We start from the raw sequence: 13,319 nt of genomic DNA on the forward strand, positions 1-13,319 counted from the left end.
AAAGTAATTTTTCAAATATCTTAATAATATAAGAAAGTACAAGCCACTGAACAATATGATCTTAGTCTCACCTGGGGGAATTTGAATATTTTGAATGTTTGGTTGATGCTGTTGGGGTTGAGGGAGACGGGGAGCTATAACTTGTGGTGTTATTGTTGTCCTTGGGCCAGTGTTCACTGCTGCTGTCCTTGCCATAGTTTGGGCAACTGTGTTAATGGTTCCTTTGCCCATTCCAACTGGTGTACCAACTGACTGAGTGGAAATTCCACCAGGATTGGATGCCACATTCTGAAGCCCACTTTGTATCGTCTGACCTATTACCATAGTACTTGTATTTGATTGATTGTTTATAGTGGTCGCCACACTACCAGTTGTTGATGTCAATATTCCTGCACTGAGAGTCTGTTGTGGTGTCTGTATAATTGTTTTGGGCTGTAAATCAGATTTGATAACTTGTCCACCAGCAGACAAAGAAGTGTTGCTTGACAAACTAGAAGTTTGACTGTTTAAAGTCAGAAGTGAAGTCTGATGGGGAGTTCCAGTGCCACTAGGAGCTGGCAAGTTAGTTACACTAACTGTTGAGTTCAATATAGTACTACTACCATTCGGCGTCGATGCAACTGACAGAACTGGGCCACTGTGAGCTGGTGGTCTCACCAGTGTCACTGTGGGTCCTGCTGTCTGTGAAGAAACAACAGTTGAAGGAACATTCTGCGTGCTGACAAAAGACGTCTGAATAACAGTGTAGGCAGAACTAGAGACAGGCAAAGACACCGCTGGCAACCCTGTATTAATTGTGTTTTTTACAACAGATCCAGGTCCATTATTGACCACCGTAACAGCTGGCAAGGTAGTTGCTGCTGCTGAACAAGTGAAAGTGGTGGCATTTCCTGCATTGTGAGAGTTTATCGCCATTCCATTATTCCCATTAAGAGTTTGTACGTTGGAGGTGACAGTTTTCACATGGTTGGACACTGGGGTTGCCATTGCACTTATTACCACCGATTTTCCTTGACCGATGCTGCCTGAAGCTGATGTTTCTGATGATCCTGTCACTGCCGCTACCGCCGCTGTACTCTGCTCCTGTTCCACTCCTGGAGCCTGGGACCTTGCATTATTGATAACAACACTTTGCTGTGCTCCACTCCCGGCCGTTGTACAGGGCAAAACCCCACTGCCAAATGCGTTCTGCGAATTAATCTGTGCGTTTTTCCCCTCAGAGCTCTCGTCCACTTTGATTTTGGCTGCGGTGGAAACCTCAGCTCCTGCCAGTCCCATTTTGTTCTCTGCTGTTTGCAGCTCAACATTATTGCTCACCATCCCGGGTGTGTTTTCCACGTGATTATTTACCACCTGCGCCCTTATTCCGGCCTGTTCCGCCGCGTTATGGCCCGTAGCCGCCAACTGGGACTCCAGGGAGCCGACTAAGTCGCTCACCACTTTCTCATCCACGTCTGAGAAGAACACATCGTCCAACAGATCTGAAGCCCCCGCCGCCATCTTAAGGCAGAACTCTTGTTTGACTCGGACCGCGCATGCGCACCGGGCCGTGTTGTTGGGGGTGACGTCAGAAGTGGGTCGGCAGCCGCCCTCTGCTATTGGTCAGCTCCAGGTTTAAAGCACCGGCGAATGAAGGAGCGCGTTATTAGGCTGTGGAATGACTGCGCCGAGCGGGCTGGAGAGAAGCCGCCGAGCAATCACACGAAGGCAAACGCTTTAATCCTGCCTGGTCCTGCCCGGGAACCTGGCGTTTCTGACCGCCTTGGTGGTTTCGGCGAGATTCGCGTCAAAAGCGACTGTTTTCCGCGGCTTTTCCGAATTTATCTTTGTACATTATTGTGTGCAAGATGGCTCCCTGGCTTCAGATGCTAAAGGGCGCCACACCTGGTGGTGCGTGTGGAAACAGCAACTTGTCTCACATCCTCTTCTCAGCGGACATGTTAAACCTACTTTAATTCTTATAACTCTACGGGGATCTGTCAGCATACAACTGGAGTGGGAGCCAGTTAGTACCGTAACCAAGTCGTTTATTTCGAAAGAATAAACGAATGCAGCTTTCGGTTGACTTTCCCCTGTTTTTGTGGTAAAGTGCTAGTCTGAGGAGAAAAGTTAATGTTTCGAGTTCTGTGGCCAACCTAGTTCTGAAGATTCCCTGGACTCGAAGCATTAACTTTTCTCAACAGCCACTACCAGTCCTACTGAGTTTTCTCTCTAACCTCTGTTCTATTTTGCTTCAGATCTCCAGTATCCGCCGTTCTTTATTTCACTTTTTTGTTTTATCTGGTGCTTGAATGTTGTATGCCGTACCTTGTTTTATCAGGATGCTGTTTGAGATTGGAATTCTTTTACCTTTCAGTCTCTTCTGGTCCATAATGTTTGAAACTGTCTACCACACGCTAGTGTTCATACACATCTCTTTTTCTCGTACGCTCCGTACCGCAAGCGTACTCCAGTTTAGAATTGTACTGAGTAAGCAATTTGAGTAGAACTGTTGCATATCTCTGGAAAAAAATCCGGCGCTGTTAAGCTTGAACGGTAAGCAACTTTTATTTCTCGTTGCTCGCTAGTGTTTACACTAAAATGGAATGTCTAATAGCTAAAGGCAGTATGTGATATAGGAATTGAACAAAGCTATCACTATGTAAAAGTGAGTTTACTCTAAACGTAACATTCCAGCTGTGAGGCAAACTAACCTCGAATTCTATTCTATTCCATAGAAAGCTATGGACTGCTCACACGTGGGAAATAAAATGTAATTGTAGCAGTTTGAATCGTGGCTTTCTTGTCCTTTGATTGTAGAGCACCAATAAATGAAGCTCAAGATGAGGCAAAAGTGTTGCTTTTCTGACAATGTACCTTACAGAAAACTAGGTATAAATCCAATTTTTTGGAAGGAAACTGTAAATCAATGGGCAGAAGCACATGGAGAGTTTCATAGAGGGCAGACAGGCTCTTTACATTTGTCCATGCTGGCCAGTTTTCTAACTTGAACTAGCTCCCACCTGCCTGTAGTTCATCTATATTCCTCAACCTTTTGTAACAACTTGTCTTTCAAATGTTTGGCAACTCATTCCATATGTGTCTTTAGTGTAATCCCATTGGTGCTCACTCCCTTGTTTCTCTCAGCTATGTCCAGATAGGACCATCCTGATGGATTGTCCAGTGAAGCTAAGTACTGCTGTTTTCCTAATCAAACTCTTGCTATACTCCTTCCCCTTCCTTCCTGTAGTGTATGTACCCAGACATTAAGCTGTTAGTCTTGTCAATTCCTGAGTCTGTCTTCAGTGCATTCATGTGAAACTAATGAAGTAATAGGTTACACCTCTTGGTGTCTCATTAGCCTTGTGTAGAAATTGAACCAGGTTAGTATGGTTTTTAAATGGACATCTCTCAGAACTATGCAGATGAGTGATTCAATGCTTCCTAAATATGAAGATTGGGAGTATTAAGATTTATGCCAATGAAGTGTACAGCCTCTGGGTATGAAATTTTACCCCAGACTGTTAAAAGCCAAGAAAAGTAACTGCATTAGTCTTCACAAATATTCCCAGAGTATTAAACTACTTTAATTTTTTTGTCAAAAGAGATGAGCAGGGCTAGGTGGTTAGACCAGTCAGTGTAACCTTGGTGTGCAAGTTACTGGAATTGAGATTAATCCATAACTTTTAAGCTTAATTCATAATCTCCAATTTCATTGCATGAAATTAAGTATTGCAGTTTGTGTAGGCTGCAGATTGTTAGTAAAGCTTTTGACTCTCAGCAACACTTCTCTGAAGAGAACATAGCAAGCTAGATACTCAATTAGTTGAGTGGCAGGAACCCATTCAGTTGTGCTTTAACGAAAAGGTTGTTTCCAGTGAGGTTACATGGAACTCAGTACTGTCCCACTTTTTTATGTACAGGTTCTGCTCTAATGTTCAATGTGAATTTGTTTAATGCAATTGAATTTAGACTGACTTGTAGAACATGAATTTTCCTTATCTGTATTGGTTTTAACACTATTATGGCCCTGTTAAATGGTGTGACTATTGTGCAATTGTCTTGTGTATTGCATGAGAAGAACTGCTATCTGAATAACTAATGATTTGTCACTGAGGATAGCTTTAAATTGCAGGGGAAAAGGAAAGTAGTCAATAGAATTCAAACCTGAAGTAATGCATTTGAGGTTGTGTATTCTTGTAGAGAAGGTGAAGGCCTAACCTTTTCTGTAGGCAGTAAGGCAAGTGGCCAAGTTAACTCAGACAAACCTTTCAATAGCTTATGTTAAAGCTATGACATTGGGCTACAACTTTCATGCCGTTCTAAACTCATTCAGTTTCTCGTGAACTGAAACAGACTAAAGGGTGTTGCCAGAACCGGAAAAATCTATTCGTGAGACTGAATCGTTTTCCTTGGAACGAAGGCTGAGTGGCACTTTAAGTCCTGTCTAGTGCATGGGGAGGTCCTAACTACTTGAGCAGATGTCAGTGACTGGGGGGTACAGATTAAGTAACATGGAAACATTTTTTCTCAACTACAGTTGACAAGATGTGGGACTCCAAGTGTAGTAGAAGTCAAACTTCAGTCCTTGCAGAGCTGGGGACAAAATGATTGGTTTTTAGACTATTGACTTGGGAGTTTCTGGAACAGCAAAAACATGCTTTTTTCAGAAAGCACTTGATGTGAAGGTGCATATAGTCTACAAATTGAGAAATTGGCATTTCTTCAGATGCTGTCACATCTATCTCCAGCAACTTTGTGGATTTCTGACATCTGCATGACTTTAATAGATTCTAACCTTGCCCAGTTTACTTTAGTTTTGCAGTATATAGGCTTTAATCTGTTACAGGATCAGTTCATGGTCCTCATCTATTAATTTGAGTGTCTATGCTTTACTCTTATCTACTGTAACACTTGCCAAATTTATTGGGTAAGTGGAAGTTGGGATGAAAGGAAAGACTGGTAGAATAAATTTAAATTTTCTAGATGGTGAGCAGCCTTAATTTTGGTGATCAGAGGCATTTGTTTTGTGCATTAATCTGAGTTTGTATGAAGGTACAGCAAGCAATTTGTAAAGTAAATGGTATGTTGGTCTGGAGTCATACAGCACAGGAACAGACCCTTCAGTCCAACTTGATTACAATTTTTTTTGCAATGCCTTCTTTGGGATCAAATCTGCAACTTTGGCCACATCAATTTTGGTAATGACACCATTGTGGAATGCAACAAATTTGCTTAACATTTCCTGAGGACAGTTATGCTTCAGTGCAGTGTGATCTCCTGAACAAAATTTGGGGTAGCTGAGTTGGAATCTAGGAATTATGGCCTTGACACAGGCATGATTTGCCACCGCAAAGTGCATTCATTTTGAAGTTGAGATTTTCTTGACTTTATCAAAAGCAGTTTTGATGCCTCTGACTATCAATATTTTGCTTTACTGTCCCAATTTCTTTAACTTGCTTCAGAAGCAGGCACTTTGGACCAGTGCAAAAGTTTTCAGGAAATTAATTTGATTTGGTATCAGTGTCTGGAGACCAGGCTACTCGAACTTGGAAATTCCCTGATCAGTTGAGTTGTGATTTATTTTTAAATTACCCAATTGGGGGTCAGAATGAAACTTGCCCTAAGCAAATCATGTGATCAATCTTGTCAAAATTCCCTAACTCCCTCCTCTGGGAAGGCTATAAGACCATAAAGAGACAAGAGCAGAAATTAGCAGATTCAGCCTAATGAATCTGCTCCATCATTCAATCATGGCTGAAGTTTCTCAATCCCACTTCCTCCATAACCCTTAATCCCCTTGAGACTCCAGAACCTATCTGTCTTAAATATACTGACCTGACCTCCCCAGACATCTGGCAATGAATTCTAGGCATTCACCACTCCAGCTGAAGTTTCTTATCTATTGTCAAAGGTCTTCCCTTTCAGCTGTGCCCTTGGGTCCTAGTCTGTCCTACCAATGGAAACCTCTACCCTGTCCAGGCCATTCAATCTTCTGTAGATTTAATTCTCTTCTCTTCCTCTTCCTTCCCTTCTCCCTTCCTTCCCCCCCCCCCCCCCCCCCCCATTCTAATTCATGACCCATTCTTGGGAACCTCTGAACCTGCAGGGCTGGTACATCCTGCCTGAGATATGGTGTCCAAACTTGTGCAAATTCAAAATGTGGTCTGACCAAACCTCAAGTACATTGCTGCTTTTATGTTAGTCTTCACAACATAAATGTTGCATTTGCCCATCTAACTAATAACCTACATGTGTGCCTTGAGAGAATCCTGGATTAAACTCCCAAGGTGCTTTGCACTTCAGCCTTCTGAATTTTCTCCCCATTTGGAAAATAGTCCATACCCCTCTTCTTAGTAACAAAGTGCATAACCTAACTTTGCCACATTATACTCCATCTGGCACTACTTAGCCCACTCTCAATCTGTAATTTTTCTGCAGCCTCTCTGCTGCCTGAATGCTACCTATGCTTCCACTTATCAGCCAACTTAGCCAGAATGTCCTCAGTTCCTTCAAGATCATTAATGTATAAAGTCCTGCCAACACTGCATCTTGACATAGCACCATTTGCTGTTGGCTGCCATCCTGAGGATGCTTTTATCCACCCTCTGTTTTCTGCCATTCAGGCAAGCTTTTGTCCATGCTGGCACCTTTCCTCTAAAACCATGGGCCATTATCTTGCTCAGTAGCCTCCTGTGAAGTGCTCCTTCAAAGACCACCTTGAAGTCCAAGTTAACATCTATTGGCTCTCCTTGGTCTAACCTGCTCACTATTCCTCAGAATTCAAACAGGCTTGTCAGGCATGACTTCCCCATGAAACCATGCTGACTTTGTTATTTTACCTGACACTCTCATTGGAGGAACCTTGATTTATCCAGCAATCAGATTACAAGTCCTGATGCTTGGCTAAACAATGTTCTGGCCTCTGATGATCCAGTATTCTAGTAACCAAATGAAAGACATCTGACCTGTCATTCAGATCAAGCTTCCTCTGTATTCAGGAATCTCTCCCTTCATGATGAATTCTAGGATCTTGCCTACAACTGAGGTTAGGTTAACTGGTCTGTAATTGTCTTAAGCCACTATATTCTGTGCCCTCACACTCCTGAATTTTTCAGATATTCCCCTGAAGACACTTAATTCAGCCATTCCTTTCCCATTATCTTATGTCATTTTCCAGTGGCCCAATGTCAACTTTCACCCTTATTTCTTTTAGATATGTAATCCTTTATTACTGGCTAGTGTATCCCCCACTTAATCACTACTTTTTTGCCCTCTTCTTTAGCTTTCAATGGTCATTTCCTCTCGCCCTTTGCCATTGTAAGCTTTGTTTTGTTTTCGTTATCCCTGACTTTCCTAGTCAGCAATAGTCTATCCTCTATGCATTTTTCCTCTGAGCTTCAGCTGTCTTATGAATTGCTCCTACAAACTCATGCATTACTATTTCACTTTCTTGCCAGGCTCCTCCAGTCATTGTACCCTGCTCCTCAGTTTGCCTTTTCAGCTATAATACTATCACCTCTTCTATTGTCTCAAATTGCAGAATAAATGCAATCTGTATCACTGCTAAGGGTTCCTTCACTTTAATCTCCCTTAAATCTGCCTCATTGCACAACATTTAAATCAGTATTGCCTAGTCCCTAGTGGACTCCATCACAAGCAGCTCAAGCCATTGTGTTGACATTGCACAAATTGATTTTCTTGTAATCTACTTGCATATTGAAATCCCCATTAACATTAACTTTGACTTTCCTATCTTGGTGTATCTTGCATCCCACTCCTGATTAATGGTTGGAGGCCTGTACATAACTATGGATTTTACCTTCACCATTCTCCAATTCTACCCTCCAACACCATCTAACCTACGTTTTTTTTTCTTGCTATTGACTTATTTTCATGCCTTGGTAAGGTAACCCCACCTCTTGATGTGATGTGCACCTTGAATATTCAGCTCCAATCCTGATCCTCTTGTAGCCATGTCTCCATGATGCCCATCTCAATACCTGCTAATTATGATCTGTGCCACAAGCTCATTAACTTCTAAATGTATACAGTATGAGGAATAAGTCCTGTTTTAACTATCCTTCTCACTTGCCATTTTGTCCAGTGTGCTTGAGGTTTGCCAACCCTTCCATACATTGTCTGTCTGTGCTAGAGGTTTTAACCTGTTCTGTGCTCTTAACACCTTCAATTCAGTTTTCTAATTCCCCTATAACTGAACCATTCTCCTCCATCAAACCTTGTCTACATCCTATGTAAATCATTAGGAATCTGTTCCCAGCACAGGTCAAATGAAGACCATCCTGTCTATCAGTTCCTTCCCCAGTACTGATGCCAATGTCCCATGAATTCAAACCTATTTCTCTCAATCTTTGAGCCATATACCTCTATCTTAGTGACCATGTGCCATTAGCTCATGGCTCTGGAGGAATTCAGAAATTAGAATTTTTGGTTTTGCTCCTAGCTGTTCATGTCCTTAAAATTAGGATAGGTTGGTACCATGTGGACCATGACCACAAGATCATTACCCTCCCACTCCAAATTCTCTGTAGCCCAGATGAAATATTCCAAACCTGAGCACTAGGCAGATAACACCACCTTCAGGACTATCTCAATGTTCTGTGACCATGCCTCTAACTACACTTTTCAATTACAATTTTTCTCTAATGACTGCACCATGATGCTGCAGTCAGTCTGCTCATCCTCTGTAGTCCCCACTCCCATTCACACAGGGAGCAAAAATCTTTAACCTGTTGAAGGATGGGGCTGAGGCAACTCCCCTGGATCTCTCTCAGCCACACCCTCCTGTCCCTGACCACTGGCCAAATTCTCATTAGTCTAAGGGGTGTGACTATCTGCTGAATCAGCATCCAGGTAAACTACCAACCTTGAGGTGTTGCAACATTTGAAGCTCACTGAACCAGGGTTCTTTGAGCAACCAATGTTTACTACAGACAGATCACTTGACCACAATGGGCTCCACCAACTGACAATGCAGAAACACTACCTTCATTCTTTTATTTAGCTTCAAGTTTTAGATTAGATATACTTAGTGTGGAAACAGGCCCTTCGGCCCAAGTCTGCACAGCCCACTCATACCCCTACATTTACCCCTTACCTAACACTATGGGCAATTTAGCATGGCCAATTCACCTAACCTGCCCATTTTTGGACTATGGGAGGAAACCAGAGCACCTGGAGGAAACCCACACAGACTGGGAGAATGTGCAAACTCCACACTCAATCACCTGAGGTGGGACTTGAACCCAGGTCTCTGGTGCTGAGGCAGCAGTGCTAACCACTGTGCCACCCTAAGTTTGTTAACTTTTACTTTGTATTTTTGCTTATGCAAGTTCTATCCAATTAATTGGATTCAATTTACATTTGATTAGCAGATCCATTAGCCAATGGAGTCTTGGCCCTCAATACCATTTCAGTTCCCCTCCAAATCAGAATTACTTACCTTCCCAGTAGCTTTCAGTTTACATCTGCTTCACTCTAGGGCCCCAAAGTGGTTTGCAACTGCTATGTTCAGTTACTGCATCCTTTGATTCTACTCACTTTGTTTACAATTTTCAGTGCTGTTTGACTCTTGGTCTAATGGTGTGGCATGGTGGCTCAGTGGTTAACACTGTCTTGCAGCACCAAGGTCCCAAGTTTGATTCCAGCCTTTGGCAACTGTGGAGTTTGCACATTCTCCCAGTGTCTGGGTTTCCTCCCACAGTCCAAAGATGTGCAGGTCAGGTGAATTGGTCATGTTAAACTACCCCATACTGTTAGGTGCATTAGTCAGAGGAAATGGATCAGGGTGGGTTACTCTTCAGAGGGTCAGTGTGGACTTGGTGGGCTGAAGGACCTGCTTCTACTCTGTAGGGAATCTGATCTAATGCTTTTTAATCCAGACCATGAAACCATCTTTAAAATTACCACATCTTAAGGAGTCTACATTTGGTAAGATGACTTGCTGGTTTTATTCTCATGTTGAACTTCAATGACTTGCAATTTCCAAATTGGCAAGTTTTTTTCTAAATTAGAGTAGCTGTACCATCCACACAGGAAATAACTAAGTCATTGATATATTTTGCAATGAGTGTATTTGTCCTCATCCTGAGGTAATGCCCCCTAAAATTTACATGCATTTGCATCTTTCAATTTGGCTCTGATTTAACCTGTCTTTAATAATGCTTCCATAATAAATGGAATCCTAGTTGAATCAGTGAGCTTCTACACTCCAAACAATTAACTCCGCTTTCTCTCCTCCGATGCTGCCAGACCTGAGCTTTTCTAGCAACACTCTTTGGATGTAAACTTGTTTAGTTTTACATTAATGTTAACTAGCATTTAAGTTGTTGTACTTTCCCTCTTGCAAAAGCAATCTGCATAAAACTTAATGGTGCCAGTTTAAAATGTGGAACTGGTTCACTGTCAAAGTAAATTTTTAGTATTTGAAATTATCTATTAATTGACCCGCATGAAGTTATTTTTCTAGTGCTAAAATGGAATTGAGATTTACTCTGAATTTGTAATGTTGGATTTAACAATCCTAGAATCTTGAGTGCTTGTGCACAGTAATTACTTTACAAATGACTTTGTATCTGCCCCTGCCCCCACCCCCCTCAGACTCAACCTCTCTCCTTCCACCTATCATATTCCCAGTGCCCCTCTCCCTACCTTAATCTCCATCTGCATGGCACACCAGACTCATTCCTGAAGGGCTTATGCCCAAAATGTCAATTTGGATGCTGCCTGGCCTGTTTTTCCCAGCACCACATTTTTCAACTCTGGTTTTGATTGTCTTACTCAAACTGCTCTGCTTAATCAAGTCTACATCTTTTTTTTGGAGCAATTACTTTCTGAAAACTTCAGATTCAACAGGCAGAGATGGGCACTGCAAAGAATCATGGACATTCTAACTGCTATCAATGGTAAGATGTGGATGTGGTTACCTTAATGTGCTTTAATTCAAATGGTAGGCTGTTCATCTTGGTGGGGGGGGTGGTGGCGTGGCGAGCACTCCATTGAATCTTGGTCTAGAACAAACCCTGGAATGGACAGCCTTTAACACATTAAGGCTGTCCATGATTCAAATATCTCCTTAGACCTTTCAGTCTACTTTGGGTTGGGATCTCTGGTCAACATGGACAATCTAGTCCTACCTGCCAGCACCTGGTCCATAGTCCCTCCAAACCCTTCCTAGTCATGCCCATCCACATGCCTTCTTTAAATGTTGCAATTGTACTTGCCTCCACCACATCCTCTGGCAGCTCATTCCATACACTTACCACCCTCTGCTTGAAAAAGTTGCCCCTTGGTCCCTTTTTTATATCTCTCCCCAACCCCTACGCCCTCTAGTTCTGAACTCCTCAACCCCAGGAAAAAACTTTGCCTATTTGCCCCATTTTGTAAACCTCTAAGGTCACCCCTCAGCCTCTGATGCTCTAGGGAAAACAGCCCCAGCCTGTTCAGCCTCCCTGTAGCTCAAATCCTCCAACCCTGGCAACATCCTTAAATCTCTTCTGGACCCTTTCAAGTTTCACAACATCTTTCCAATAGGAAGGAGACCAGAATTGCACACAATATTCCAACAGTGGCCTAACCAATGTCCTGCACAGCCACATGACCTCCCAACTCCTGTCCTCTTTACTCTTACCAACAAAGGAAGGCATACCAAACACCTTCACTATCCTACCTGTGACTCTACTTTCAAGGAGCTATGAACCTTCTCTCCAAGGTCTTTGTTCAGCAACACTCCCCTAGGACCTTACTACTAAATGGATACATCCTGCTAAGATTTGATTTCCCAAAATACAGCACTTATTTATCTGAATTAAACTCCATCTGCCACTTCTCAGCCCCTTGGCCCATCTGGTCCAGATCCTGTTGTAATCTGAGGTAACCCTCTTCACTGTCCACTACATCTCCAATTTTGGTGTCATCTGCAAACTTGCTAACTATACCTCTTATATAAATGATTTGGATGTGAGCATAAATGAGCACTGGACCCAATACAATCTTTGTGGCACTCCACTGGTTGCATAACATCTAACATTGCTAACCAGTCTCCATAGGGAACATTATTAAATGCCTTACTGAAGTCACCAGTATCACTGTACCCAAATCAATCCTCTTGGTTGCTACTTCAAAATTCAAGTTTGAGAAATTATTTCCCATGCACAAAGCAATGTTGACTATCCCTAATCAGTCCTTGCCTTTCCAAAACATGAACATCCTATTCCTCATGATCTAACTTGCTCACTGGTCTCATACCCTGGCTTGTCTTTACCAACTTAAACAGTGGCACCACAATATTCAACATCCAGTCTTCTGGCACCTCACCTGTGACTATTGATCTTACAAATACTTCAGTAAGAGGCCCAGCAATCATTCAACTTCCCAGAGTTCCAGGGTACACCTGATCAGGTCCTGTGGATTTTTCCACTGTTACATGTGTCAAGACATCCAGCACTTCATCCTGTCCTATAGACATTTTACAAGATGTCACCATCTACTTCCCTACAGTCTATATCTACAATGTCATTTTCCACAGGAAATGCTGATACAAAATACTCATTTAGTATCTCCTGTGGCTCCACAAAGGCTGCCTTGTTGATCTTTTGAGGCGCCCTATTCTTCCCCCTAGTTACCCTTTTGTCCTTAATATATTTGTAAAAACCCTTTGGCTTCTCCATTCTAATTGCCAAAGTTATCTCATGGCCCCATAAGCTGATCATCCCTTTTATTTCTCAGTTCAACCCAAATAACTTCCCTGTATGTATCTCTGGGAATATTCTCCCTCAGTACAGCTGTAATGTTATCACTTATCAAAAACATCACTCTTTCTACCCCTCTGCTTTCTATGCTTCCTGTGTAGCATTTGTATCCTGGAACATTAAGCTGCCAGTCCCGTCAATCCCTGAGCAATGTTTCTGTAATTGCTATAATACCCCAGTCCCATGTTCCTAACCATGCCCTGAGTTCATCTGGCTTCCCTGTTAGGCCCCTTACATGGAAATAAATGCAGTTTTCTCAACTGTACCTGTCTCGGATTGATCTTTTTTCCTCCCTAGGTCCCCCATGTTATAGCTTAAATCCTCCTGAGCAGCTATAGTAAATCTCCTGCCAGTATATTATCCCCTTTCAATTTAGGTGCAATTTGTGCTTGTCAATTCTAACCCAAAAGGGATTCCAATGATCACAATGTGAATCTTCTCCCATACTGTTCCTCAGCCATGCATTCATCTGCTGTCCTTATTCCTGCCCTCATGAGCTATAGCACTGAGTAATCCAGAGGTTACTGAAGGACCACCTCTTTAAAATTTCTGCCTAACTGTAATCTCCCT

The 13,319-nt window shown here is 42.4% G+C and overlaps 1 protein-coding gene across 1 annotated transcript in view; it reads right to left on the minus strand.

The window, feature by feature from the left end:
- The window catches only part of LOC140462914 (transcription initiation factor TFIID subunit 4-like), a 102,006-nt gene extending 100,497 nt beyond the window's left edge, over window positions 1-1,509 (minus strand). The window contains exon 1 of the mRNA XM_072556392.1: window positions 72-1,509. Within this exon, the coding sequence (XP_072412493.1) occupies window positions 72-1,500 (1,429 nt within the window). The 5' untranslated portion in view covers window positions 1,501-1,509. The remainder of the gene's footprint in view (window positions 1-71) is intronic.
- Window positions 1,510-13,319: the final 11,810 nt, after the last annotated feature.

The sequence above is a fragment of the Chiloscyllium punctatum genome, chromosome 37, assembly GCF_047496795.1.
Source record: "Chiloscyllium punctatum isolate Juve2018m chromosome 37, sChiPun1.3, whole genome shotgun sequence".
Classification (NCBI taxonomy): Eukaryota; Metazoa; Chordata; class Chondrichthyes; order Orectolobiformes; family Hemiscylliidae; genus Chiloscyllium; species Chiloscyllium punctatum.